The 13,416-nt window shown below is 39.7% G+C and overlaps 1 protein-coding gene across 5 annotated transcripts in view; it reads right to left on the minus strand.

The window, feature by feature from the left end:
- Nucleotides 1–4,065: 4,065 nt before the first annotated feature.
- Ccdc68 (coiled-coil domain containing 68) overlaps nt 4,066–13,416 on the minus strand; it is a 37,849-nt gene continuing 28,498 nt past the window's right edge. For all 5 annotated transcript variants that reach the window (XM_048363192.1, XM_048363194.1, XM_048363193.1 and 2 more), the window contains 3 exons: nt 12,562–12,645; nt 7,116–7,192; nt 4,066–4,431 (listed from right to left, as the gene is read on the minus strand). In XM_048363192.1, coding sequence (XP_048219149.1) covers nt 4,374–4,431; nt 7,116–7,192; nt 12,562–12,645 — 219 coding nt within the window. In that variant the 3' untranslated portion in view covers nt 4,066–4,373. The remainder of the gene's footprint in view (nt 4,432–7,115; nt 7,193–12,561; nt 12,646–13,416) is intronic.

Below are 13,416 nucleotides of genomic sequence, written 5' to 3' on the forward strand. Positions count from 1 at the left end.
TGTTGGCTGGTGAGAAAGTGACCCAGAGTTGCCACTGGCAATCTCACTAGTTAAGCGGCTTACTGCCGTCGATGTAAACTTCCCTGCTCAGACTCTGGAGCGCTTGACTTCCAAAAGCTGTTCCAAAAGCAGCTCCCTGGCTAACCAGGTAGGTCAAACCAACTCTTAAAGGAAAATTTCACTCACTTTCCCTTTCCAGGAAAAACTGACTTTAAATCTCCTAAAGAACAGAGAGGACAAAGGGTGAACCAATGAGACAGCAAGACTCACAAGACACTATGTTGGAAATGAACTTTACAACTTGGGGGTGGGGGGTGGAGGCAAGAGGGAAAAAAACAGGGAGGGGGTAAAAATGTTCAACAAAAAATGTACTCATTACCTGACCTATGTAACTGTAATCCCTCTGTACATCACCTTGACAATAAAATTAAATTAAGAAAAAAGAAATTAACAATGAAACAACTGGATGAAAACCTTCCAAATCAAATAAAAGACATGACTTCTACAAAGGAAATACAATTGCATTCAAGAAGATTTAGATGACATCGGAAATCATTCTTTAACACCCATGCCTGCGGCACTGTAATGAATCATTTGTCCAGTCTGCCCACCTAAGGTTTGTGCGCCTGCGTGATCTTGCCATCTGCCTGGCCTTCTCTTTTATCTAATAATAGTGCCTCTTTCCATCACTTCATCTCCTCCCAGTACCCCCTCCTTCCTATTTTTTGTTTAAATGTCACTTTAGAAGAAGGACATCTCATTTTAAGTTAATTTCCTACATGTCATCAATATACATATATATATATGTATATGTATATATATATGTATATGTACATATATATGCATATGTATATATATATGTATATATGTATATGTCAGTCTTGTAGCTTGAACTCAGGGCCTGGGCATACTGTTCTGGAGCTCTTTTGCCCAAGGCTAGCACTCTACCACTTTGAGCCACAGCTCCACTTCTGGTTTCCTTGTGGTTAATTGGAGATAAGACTCTCACAGACATTCCTGCCTGGGCTGGCTTTGAACTGTGATCTTCAGATCTCATCCTCCTGAGTAGCTAAGATTGCAGGCGTGAGCCAAAGCACCTGGGTTACTATTTGTTAACTGATCATCCCATTTAAATTTGCAGCCAACCACTGTCAACCTTAGGAATTCTCCCTGTAGTCTGATTTATTTTTCTTCACAACTGTTCAGATATTTCTCTGAGTTTACAATTCAGTCCTCAGAACATTGAGATGTACATTTTTGCTTCAGTAGTTTTTTGTTTGTGTTTGTTGAGGGTTTTTGTTTGGTTGGTTTTTTTGTTTTTGGTATTGAGGATCAAAACCAGTGCCTCATGCCTGGTAGCATGCACTTTACCACAAGGCCCCATCCCAACTAGAATGCATTTTATATGATGGTAGAGATAATTTTTCATTTTCCCCTGTTCCTTCTTCTCCCCTCTACTTCCAGTGTCCAGCCCAGGTTGGGGCCCTGACATCTAAAACAGACCTAGCAACTAGGAGGTGGCCTGGTATACTATATAACCTGGTATAGGCTTTCCCTTCTCCTTTTCAAGTGACTTTATTTAAGTAAAATGGCATCTCACAAATTTAGGTTAAGGAGGAGGGGAAGAAGGCCATTATAATTGTTACAACACTAGTCATTTGCATGGCACTTTTTCAGTCCTGGATGGATTGGAATTATTTGGATAGAAATGAGGTGTGTGTGGGGCACAATGACTGGCCCCGCCTGTCCGGGCCCGGGAGGAGTGAGGCCCTGAAAAGCCCTGCCTGCCTCAGTCCCTGGGGGCGTGCTTGCTTGCACCGGGAAGAGGGATCCCAGTTAGCCCCGCCTGCCTTCTGGGTCCGGAACTGGAAAGGCGGCTCTAGCTGGCCACGCCTCCCAGCCTTAAGACCAAGTGCAGCAAGATGGCTGCCGGCAGTAACCTGGGGGCAGTCCTGCTAGTACTTAGGCCGCCCCTTAGGGAGGTCCCATGGCCTTCCGCCCTTGACTGACAGCTTGGACCGCCAATTATCGCCCCTGGCTAGGTATGTTACACCCTCCTCTTCCTGCTGCCATTGCCCATACTTAAGATCGGGTCTGCCCCACTAAAACTGAGAGCAGTCTTGAACCTCTCCCGAGTCGTCTGATTGTCCAACTGCCGGCGAAAGGTTGGGTTGGGCTGGGTGCGGGCGACTCGCGGCTCGTTACCTATTCTGGGTTCACACTCCGCAGGGTGTGCTTCCTTGCCTCTCCCGCTGGTTGGGAGAGCACCCGGGGTGCAGGGACCCCTGCAATGGTGGTAGGCTAACAGGTGACACATGAACTGGTTTCAGAAATTTTTGATTTTTGTCAGCAAATCTTATTTCTGACTAGCAATTGCAGGATAATGCAGAGAGCTATCAAGAAGGTGTGCATTTGTTCAGGTAGCAAGAGGAGAGATTTCTGTAACTGGGAAAGAACTCAGAACACCAAGTGAGCAGGCAGAATGAATACCTCAAGAGCCAACTCAAAAGGTTCAGACTCTTGTTCACCACGAGAAGTTGGGAAAATTCCTTAGCTAATTCAGCATCACTTCCTGTGTAAAACACAAATAGCAAAGTGACCTCCTTTCAGGGATGGAGACCCTTTCTTCTGCCAAGGGCTATTAAGATATTCATAACATCATTATAGGCCATACAAAATCTTCAGTACTAGCAGATGACATGCAGACAGATGACAAAGAACTTTCCATGTCTATGCCTTCATGTATCAGATCATATCTGAGGCTTTCTAAGGCCTGAGGGATGGACATTCCTCATCCCTGGGTGAGGGAAATAAAAGAAATTAATAAAGTGCTTGGAATTGTTCTAGCATAGGATAATCATGCCCTACACATTATTAAACAACCAGACCTTAAAAGATAGCAAGCAATGATGATGAGAGCTGCTAGATCCAACATACAATCCTAGCTAATCAGGAGCCTGAGATCTGAAGATCCTGATTCAAAGGAAATACAGGCAGAAAAGTCTCTAAGTTTCTTATCTCCAGTTAACCAGCAAAAAGCTAGAACTGGAGGTGTGACTCAAGTAGAAGAGCACCATCCTTGAGAGGAAAAGCCAACATGAGTGTGAATTTCAGAGATTAAGGCCCAGTACCAAAACAAAACAAAACAAAAAATTTGCCAGAATACTATGAAACACACAAAACACACAGAATTTGAGTTACAGTACTTGGATGGATGTACAAATACATTATTTCACTTGTTTGTATACACCTTTGCACATTTCCTAGATAATATTGATATTTCACCTCTGTATGGTAAAGATGGTAGCTTCTTTCCTGAGAAAATGTGATGATCAAAGGCATAAAGGAATTCTTCCTTGGGGCGAGTAAAGTCTCTCCTTATTCACTCCATTCAAGTTGCATTCTTTCAGTTTGTTTTCATTTCTACCAGAGTTTGGTTTTACTTATAGCAATCCCACACGGTATTTGTAATGAAAATAGGCTCCTAAATCTAAGGACATTTTCTCCCAAACCCTGGACAAGCCATTCGAACTCCGGAATTGAGGTTCTTGGTAGATGTCACTTTCAACCGTAGTGAATCCATTATTTTGATGAAAGTTCATGCTGGAAGCATTATGTTCTATCTTTCCCCTGCATTGTTTTACTTAGATTATATTAATGAACATCAAGAAAATATTTGTTGCAAAGATAAGGGCACACTCATTACTGTCTTACATGTGTGGTGTTGGCCTCTAACAAAAATTTTCACTTTCTCCACCAAACAACTAAAGAACAATGGCTTTCTAGGGTGAGGAGAGGAAATCATGATTTTCAAATATGAAAGACACTATGAGCTGGGAAAATTAGGTTTTGTGGACCTCCTGCCTGTCTCCCAATAATTCAATAGACAACAACCTTCTCACTAACAACAAACAGGATAAGGGACGGCAAGAACTTTTTGTTATCTAAAGTCAACCTTATAAAATAGCATTTATTCATATATACCAACATATCTATGTGTATATATACATATGTATATATTACATTGTTCCTAATACACATAAACACCAATATCAAAAGGGTGAAAAATGAAACCCTTATGTTTCTTGATCACAAAACAAATAATAAGATACAGACTTCCTTTTCTTAAGTTAAAAATGTAATTGACTTTCCCTTATGAGTAAGCACCTGGTTTCTCTGGGTGTTTAGTAAGTTCTAAAGAAAGAATTCTTTCGCTCAAATACACATTTGTTTGATATTCTGGAATGTTGTCTTCCTGCTGAGTTTTGATGTATAATAAAATCCATATGAACACTGACATGTTGCCATTTTAACATGAAAGGAATAAATAAGATCCACATAGTCTCTCTCAATCCAATCTTTATCCAACCAGGTCATTTCCGGAGCCTAATCAACATGAAATAGGGAGAAGGATCTTCAGTCTTCAATTCACTGCAGAAAACACAAGTATCAAAATTCAGCAGATCAGATTTTTAGTGGCTCAATGGCTGTACTACCACCAAAAACAACTTCCGTGTCCACCATATTGCCTGAACCAAAGGCTTTGATCTAAGAGATGGACATTAATGGATGTATTTACCCAGGCCAGTTTTGTCTTGAGATATAGTAGAACAATGCCACAAAAAAAGCATTTAACCTATGAAAATGCAAGTAGGTTGACAGGACAAGATGTTGAGGTGAAGAGAGAGAGAGAGAGAGAGAGAGAGAGAGAGAGAGAGAGCCAATCAAAGCTTCTGTTTGCCTTTACACTTGGTGAAGAAACACACCAGAGTGAACTGGAGATGAGAAAGCACTTGTTCCCTCATGATGTTTCTCATGGGTTTCTCATAGCCCAAACTTTTGTTCTGACATAGTTAGAATCTAAACTATACATCTTTATATGCATATATATCTATATCTGTATATATTTATGTATATATAAAATACAGTTTCTAATCTCAACCATTTCCAGTATTCAATACAAAAAAGTATTTTAGCAAAAAAAACAAAAAAAAAAACAAACACAACACTTGTAATATAGCACAAAACTATATTTTGAGGACAATTTAATCACTGTTTTTACTAAGGATTGAACCCAGAGCTTTGTATATGCTAGGCATGTATGCAACTCTCTTTCATGACCTCAGCCATTTTGTTTGGATCCTGTTTTGAGATAAATTCTCAATAACTTTGACTGCGTTGACCTCCAACTTGAGATTCTTGTCTCTGCCTCCAGAGTAGCTGGGATTACCGGCGTATTGCCTGGCTTAATCACTTTCATACAGCATCTGATAGAGTTATCATTTATACTTTCCTACTCTGACGTAATGGAATTATTATGATTCTACTATCTATTGATGAGTCTAGGCTTAGCTAATCATGTTGCCAGTTATATTCTTAAGGCAGCCAGTGAGCCATACTTTGCATATGAGATACCTATCTTTATGTCCTTAGTACTGGGGTTTTATAAAAGATCACACAAACGAGGGATAGTCAGTTCAGTTTTGCCATTCCAAGTAGGAAATCTTCTCCATTTGGCTTTTTGTTCAAGTCATGGGGAACAACAAAGAGATCTTTAAAGCACTAGACAATTACTGTTCATTAAGGGCAGCTGAGAAAAACTGGTTAAAGAAACCATTCTATATCAGCCAGACATATAACATTCAGTGTCAGAGTGGTTACAGTATAAATGTAGACATTTATTCATCTTTTACACCAGCTTTATTTCCTTTAGGGCCAAAGCCACTGAATCGAGCCAAGCTGACTCACCATTCTTTGGGCACAAGCATCTTCATGGGAGGAAACCAAGCCTCGACCTTCTACTCTTTCTTCCCTCCCAAGAGTATTACTTCCCCCTCGGAAATGGGGCATCTGACCATTTAATGGAAACCTTTTGGGTCTTAATTGCTTTACTGCGTGCGTGTGTGTGTGTGTGTGTGTGTGTGTGCGTGTGTGTGTGTACTTGTATTGGGGCTTGAACTCATGGACTGGGAATTGTCCTTTAGCTTTTACTCTTAAGGCTGGCTTTCTAGCACTTTAGCCACTTCAGAGTCTCACAGACTTTCCTGCTTGGGCTGGCTTTGAACCAAGATCCTCAGATCTTAGCCTTCTGAGTAGCTATGATGACAGTCATGAACCACCAGAACCAAGCTAAATTTCTTTTTCTTATTTAGAAATTGTATGTCAGTGGCCAAGAAGTTGAAAACATAGCACCCAGAGGTCCAAAGATTTTAGAGGACTTGAAACCATTATGAATGGTTTCATCTCTAGTCTGTAATGTGTGTGTGAAACATTGTTGCAAAGAGTTTTAAAGAGCCAGATGAATCTGTCTGAATTCCTAGACTGATGTTAATCACAGTGATCCTGATTTTCCATCTCAGATACTGTGTTGAAGAGTTTCACAAAATGAGATTTTTGCCCTACAGGGACCAGATAGGGAAATTCAGAAGCTGCTAAAACAGGAAGTTTTTAATCACTTTTAAAATGATACATGTAATTACAGGCTATGTTTCATTTAAGTGATAATTGTGTAAAATTTATGCAAATGAGATTTGAGCCCAGATTCAAATTCAGATTCAGTCAACAACAAATAGTAAGCACTAAAAAAATTACTTACATAGTTTTACCTATCATTTCAATTGCTTTCTAAGATCATGATCATTCCTTGAAAATCATTAGTGACTAGGTAGCTGTTCATCATAGGTGTTCTTCTCAACGCAAAAGAGAAAAATAAATGCAAGGTACTAGTCTCACCTTAGTGATATTTATTTCAGAGATGATACAGAAATTTCAGTAGATACAAGCAACTTATAATTAAGATTTTCATTAATATATAAAACACAGACCACAAGATAAAGGATAATTCAAGAGTTGGCATGCAATGATTGGAAATAGTGCTGACGTCTAGAATTGGGAAAGAAGAGAAAATGTATCAAAATCTATCCATTCATTTATTCATCAAGTACTTATATGCCAGCTTTCAATGATTTCATAATGAACAAGATTAACATAGTTTTGAATACTAACCATAGACAACAAATGAATACATACATATTGACAAATTGGAGAGTTTTTCAAGCAAATTTCACATCAGCCTTGTTTAACAGAGCTTATGAAGATAGACAGAGACACTTTACCTTGTAGAGACAGCTTTCGATACTTTTGTCCTAGGGGTGTCAGACCAAAGTGCCACCTTGGTTTTTAGTTCTTTGTTCTAAAATTAACAACAAAAAAAAAAGAAATGTGAGCCATCAGGTAGGTAACACACAGATTAGCTCTATCTTCAATATTTCTGCTCAACACACCACCTTCCTCATGCCTTTATACAAAGTTTGCTGAAACATTCTATCAGAACACAGGAAAAAGCCAGTTAAGAGTCATTACATATCTCCAAAGAAACAAATACAGCTAGGAAGTGTATACTATACCAAAGGATTAAAATATGAATATGCTCCCATCAGGTGCTAGTTATTCATGCCTATAATCCTATTCAAGAGACTGAGATCTGAGGATTGTAGCTCACAGTCACCACAGGAAGAAAAGTCTAAGAGATTCATCTTCAGTTAACCATCAAAAAGGAAGAAATGAAGCTGTGGCGCAAGTGGAAGAACATCTAGAGTTGAATGAAAAAGCTAAGAGACAGTGCCCAAGCCCTGAGTTCAAGCCTCAGTATTGGCAAATAGTACAAAAAAAGTGCTATTCTGATTCAAACTCTGAAATTCAACAGCTGACATATCTATATTTTGTTTGGCAGAAATATATATACACATATATATACAAATAGATATGAAAATAAATTGATATCAAAGGATCTCATCAGAGATACTCACTATACTAAAATTACAAAATTGTCATTTTTGTACAATCTCTTGATTACAAGCACCATGAAAATAACACCATCTCTTCTTTATATTTCATAGTATATATACCTTAGCCTCAGTCTTCTCCTTAAGTTTTATGTTATCTATCTGGGCACTTTAAATAATGATACATGCATGATTTGACTGTTTTGCTAAGGCAGAAACAAATGCCATTTGATCATACTATTTGAAATCTGTAAGGATGCTGTAATTCTAAGAGATGATGGAATGGTCAATAATAACAGTTCAGAGACTAAGTTCTCAGTTTTAAAAAATCTCAGCATAATCACTCACTGGCTAAGTGATTTAAATTTAGGGTTTCTTAAGTGCCTTGTTCTTCATCTATATAACAAATACCATTAGTTAAATAAACTCCTATTTTCTCAAGTTCTGAAACAATCATTATGTTTGGTTGCTTGTATCTACTTCAACTTCCATGCAGTTTTGTTTCATCCAGCAGATTAAAGCAATTACTTATTTATTTATCTACCAGTCTAGGGACTGAACTTCGGGCCTTGTTGTTTTCTTTTAGCTCTTTCTGTAAGGATGGTACTCTACCATTTGAACCCTAACTACACTTCTGGCTTTGTGGTGGTTAATTGGAAATAAGGGTCTCGAGGACTTTCTTTCCAGTGCTGGCTTTGAACCATAATCCTCAGGTCTCAGTCTCCTGGGTAGCTAGGATGACAAGTATGAGCCACTGGCACTCAGCAGTTATGTATTCTCGATTTGAAGCCCATTCTAAGTAGACCAGCCACGTGCATGGGTTTTGTGACATCATTGTTCCGCAAAACTACAAATCATTGGCGAGACTATGACTGCCATTTCGATTCGATTATTGACACAGTTTTTCAAAAGAATGTAAAATTTGCATACTTAATACTTCATTAGCAATAGTCTAAGAATTAAATTTTAAGAAGCATGATGATTATAAAATGTTGAGTAATCTTCAAAGTTTAGAAAATGGAATAATTTCTAAAGATGCGTGTCCATAGCAGCAGATAGAGAAGAAATCTAAAATGCATGAACAATAACATAAACAAGTTTCCCAAGATAATTTCAAAAGTAAGAAATAAATAGTTTACATAAAGTAAAACATGAAATTTGTTTAATTTTAAGAAGGTTAAAAGACTTAAAAAGATTGAACAAGCTATATGAGTTTATTTTAGTCCTTATTTGGACAGAAGAACCAAACAGAAAACAGCTAAGATAGAACAAAGCACTACGCGGGGGGTGGGGGGTGGAATCCCATGACTTTGAAAACTAGGAAGAAAATAGAATATTTGTGGGGCTGGGAATATGGCCTAGTGGCAAGAGCGCTTGCCTCGTATACCTGAAGCCCTGGGTTCGATTCCTCAGCACCACATATATAGAAAATGGCCAGAAGTGGCACTGTGGCTCAAGTGGCAGAGTGCTAGCCTTGAGCAAAAAGAAGCCAAGGACAGTGCTCAGGCCCTGAGTCCAAGGCCCATGACTGGCAAAAAAAAAAAAAAAAAAAAAAAAATTGTCTTAGTAATGGTAATAATAAGTGAAACAAATAAAACTGTGCAAATTTGGTGTTATACCTACAAATATCTCAATGTTGTATAAATATATATGTACATGCATTTACATACACATCATCATCATCATCCAAATAAATAGAGGCTGCATTGTGTGTGGGGAGAAGTCCTATGCTTTAAAATCAAGCACAATAGGTTTGCCACCTGCAAGCTGAGTGATTGCAAACAAGTTTCTTTGCTTCCCCAAATCTCACATTTATCAGTTACAAAATTTAATAAGTAATAACTTCTCCTGGAGTAGCTTTGAAGATTATAAAAAGGAAGCATGTACCTTGCCTAAAGAAAGAAGCAAATGACTTTTATTATGGATGAAACAATGATACACTCTACATGGTTTAGAAAGCGGATATGTTTAAAAGTGCAGAACAATAATAAAATGAACTACCATTAAAAGATGCCAACTCAAAAGTTACCTCCTCAAGGGCTGGGGATATAGCCTAGTGGCAAGAGCGCTTGCCTTATATACATGAAGCCCTGGGTTCGATTCCCCAGCACCACATATACAGAAAATGGCCAGAAGTGGTGCTGTGACTCAAGTGGCAGAGTGCTAGCCTTGAGCAAAAAGAAGCCAGGGACAGTGCTCAGGCCCAGGCCCAGGCCTGGCAAAAAAGAAAAAAAAAAAAAAAGTTACCTCCTCAATAAAAGTGAATTACAAATGCATAATAATTAAAATAGATTGTTGGAGCCAAAACAGGCGGTCGATACATGAGCCTTTGTTTTGTTTTTTGTTGATCATGAGGCTTGGACTCAGAGCCTAGATGCTGTCCCTGAACTTTTTCTTTCAAAGGCCAGCACACTACTACTTTGAGCCAGAGTGCCATTTTTGGATGGTAAATTTTTTTTTTTTTTGCCAGTCCTGGGGCTTGGACTGAGGGCCTGAGCACTGTCCCTGGCTTCTTTTTGCTCAAGGTTAGTACTCTTGAGCCACAGTGCCACTTCCAGCCTTTTCTATTTATGTGGTACTGAGGAATCGAACCCAGGGCTTCATGCATGCTAGGCAAGCACTCTACCACTAAGGCACATTCCCAGCCCATGAATGGTAATTTTGAAAGTGATTTTCTAATTACCTACCTCTTTGTCTTGATGGAGTGAATGAACAACATAATATATTAAATAATCTATAAGAAATACATATAGGAGCTGAGAATATGGCCTAGTGGTAAAGTGCTTGCCTCATATACATGAAGCCCTGGATTCGATTCCTCAGTACCACATAGATAGAAAAAAAGCCAGAAGTGAGCCAGCTGTGGCTCAAGAGGTTGAGTGCTAGCCTTGAGCAAAAAGAAGCCAGGGACAGTGCTCAGGCCCTGAGTCCAAGGCCCAGGACTGGAAAAAAAAAAAAAGAAAAAGAAGCACATACAATAATGTAAATGGGATAGATGAATCAACTAACTAGATTGCAAAGTAGATGGATTATATAGCAACATACATAATAACAATCAAAGTAAAAATTTTTTTTATTTTTTTTAATTTTTTTAATTTTTATTTATTTATTTATTTTTTATTTGTTCTGTTTTTGTTGCCAGTGCTGGGGCGTGGACTCAGGGCCTGAGCACTGTCCCTGGCTTCTTTTTGCTCAAGGCTAGCATTCTACCACTTGAGCCACAGCGCCACTTCTGGCCATTTTCTATATATGTGGTGCTGAGGAATCGAACCCAGGGCTTCATGTATACGAGGCCAGCACTTTACCACTAGGCCATATCCCCAGCCCAAAGCAAAATTTTAAATCAAGTAAAACTTGCCAAAAGACCACCAAGAAAGAAAGGTGAAGAAAGCTCTTCGAGAATATTTCTGAGGAGGAAGAGGCACCAAGGTTCTGTGAATCACTGAATCTGCAGGTCCCTGATGGAAAGGAATCAGAAAGGAATCACTTGGCAGGTGAGGGAGGTCTGTTTTGAGGCAAGAGTCCCATTGCATTTCTGGCTGTGCAGAACAGTGGGTAATAACTGAGTCAATCAAACAGTCCCACCTTCCCTGGAGACAGGGCACCTCAAGAAGACTTATTCAGTGAGTTCTCTACTCCAGAGCAAAAGAGAACAGTGGTCCTCATGCAGAGAGAAATGGGAAATGGAGCTAGAAACCTTAAAATCATCACAACTACTTCTAAGTTATTCTGTGTTTTGTTCTTCTGATTGGGCAAGCAGAGACAAAATGGCAACTGTGGCCTGAAGGAACCATTATGATGTTTCCTTCTGGTTTATTCTTAGGAGAGAACATTCGCAAAGATGAGCAGGTTTCCACAGAGAATCAGTGTCTCTGCTATCTCACTGGCAGGTGGACACCAAGCCAAAAATGAAAATACAGCAGGAAAAGAGTCCAGCTCCTGGTAGGTAGAGATGAGCCAGGGGACACAAACCAATGGGTAGCACAGCAAGAAGAAAAGCTCAATGGTGAGGCACTTGAGTCCTCTGAGTGGCTCCAATCCTAGCAGCAGCTTTGTGGTTCTGTGAGAGAGGGCTGGGAGGTCTCTGAAAGCCAGAAATGGAACAGACCTGAAGAAGCATGTCTCCATTCTTCTGACAGGAAACTGGAAATTACAAAGTTTAACACATGGAAAAGCAAGGTACTTAGTACAGGCTTCTAGAAGTAGGCAAGGCCTGCGCCAAAGCTTAGAAGCAGGATGGATATGGATCAAGAAAGAGGAGACATGAGAACATCTGGGGCAGGAGGAGGGAAGCCCAGCCATCTGAAGAGGGTGGAATTTCCGCAATGGTAGCCCTGACCAAGCTGTTATTCCAGTTTATAGGAAGTCGCTGTCTGTGATATGAATATGGCAAGTATTCTGGAAAATGTGAATGAGTTTTAACAATTATTTAGTATTTAATAGATAATGTTACCATGAATAATTTAATAATACAACATGATAAATAGTAATTTAACAATGATTTTGCAATGATTACAATTTTACAATTATTGTAATGTCTCTCACCTCTATAATTTCTTACACATAGAAGATGCACACACTCACAAAGACACCTGTGTATACATGCATGCATGTGCTTAAATATAGTCAAGCAATCATGCACATTTGGCACAGTGTTAGGCACGTGTTAATGCACAGTCATAAGCACATATTCATATACAGCCTCCTCGATACACACACACACACACACACACACACACACACACACACACACACACACCCCAGAGTCCCTTCTTACCTGGGCTTCAAGTAAGCTGACTTTTTCTTTCAGACTTTCAATTCTTTTATCTTGTTCCTTTAAGTTATTCTTTAATCCTTCCATCTAAGAATTAGGAAACACAGTTGGAGAACGTTTGTCAGACCACAGGGAATGGTTACTTTTACTCAGAAATCAGACAGCTCTCTGAGGTCAGATGTTGTTCATCAAATAAAAACATGAAATCTCTCAGCCGACCCAGCAGGCTACAGAAAACTCACCGGACAAATTGGCACCTGGGGTGGAAAGCACTCAGGCTGTGCTATTGCACATTTTAATCTCTAGAGAACCTGTTTACAGCAAATTCGGCAGGAACACTTGGTATGGAAAGAGGCATGGGCCGTCTCCTGCTGTCCTGCAGATGTACCTTCTGGGGACATAGGACAAGGCCCTGCCCAGAATGCAGTCTCACTGAGATGTGAGCAGGGATACCCTGTAGTAGGATGACCAAAGGCCTCATGGGACAGAGAGATTGGGTGAAGAGGGGCAGAAAGGGTGGGAAGAGAAAGTGCCTGTGGATTCCAAAGCCAGTTCTGCCACCAGCAGCTTGGTCCTGAGCTACACTCAGCTTCCCTTTCCTCGTTTGTAACATGAGGCTCTGAGAAGCCCCAAGGTCCCTCCTATTCTTTGAATCCTTCTACTGGACTTTTCTGGACCTTTGGAGAAGCCATGGCCAGTCAAGTGTAACTAGTGCCTTTATACCAAGAAGGCACTAGAATTACTGGGGGAGCTTCCTTTGGAGACAACTATTAGGCAGTAAAACCACTGGGTCTGATTTCAAATTTGTATCTTGAGCTGTACATCGTGTTCCATTGCCTATAATAATCCCAGATACTT

This window comes from Perognathus longimembris, chromosome 15 (assembly GCF_023159225.1).
Source record: "Perognathus longimembris pacificus isolate PPM17 chromosome 15, ASM2315922v1, whole genome shotgun sequence".
Taxonomy (NCBI): Eukaryota; Metazoa; Chordata; class Mammalia; order Rodentia; family Heteromyidae; genus Perognathus; species Perognathus longimembris.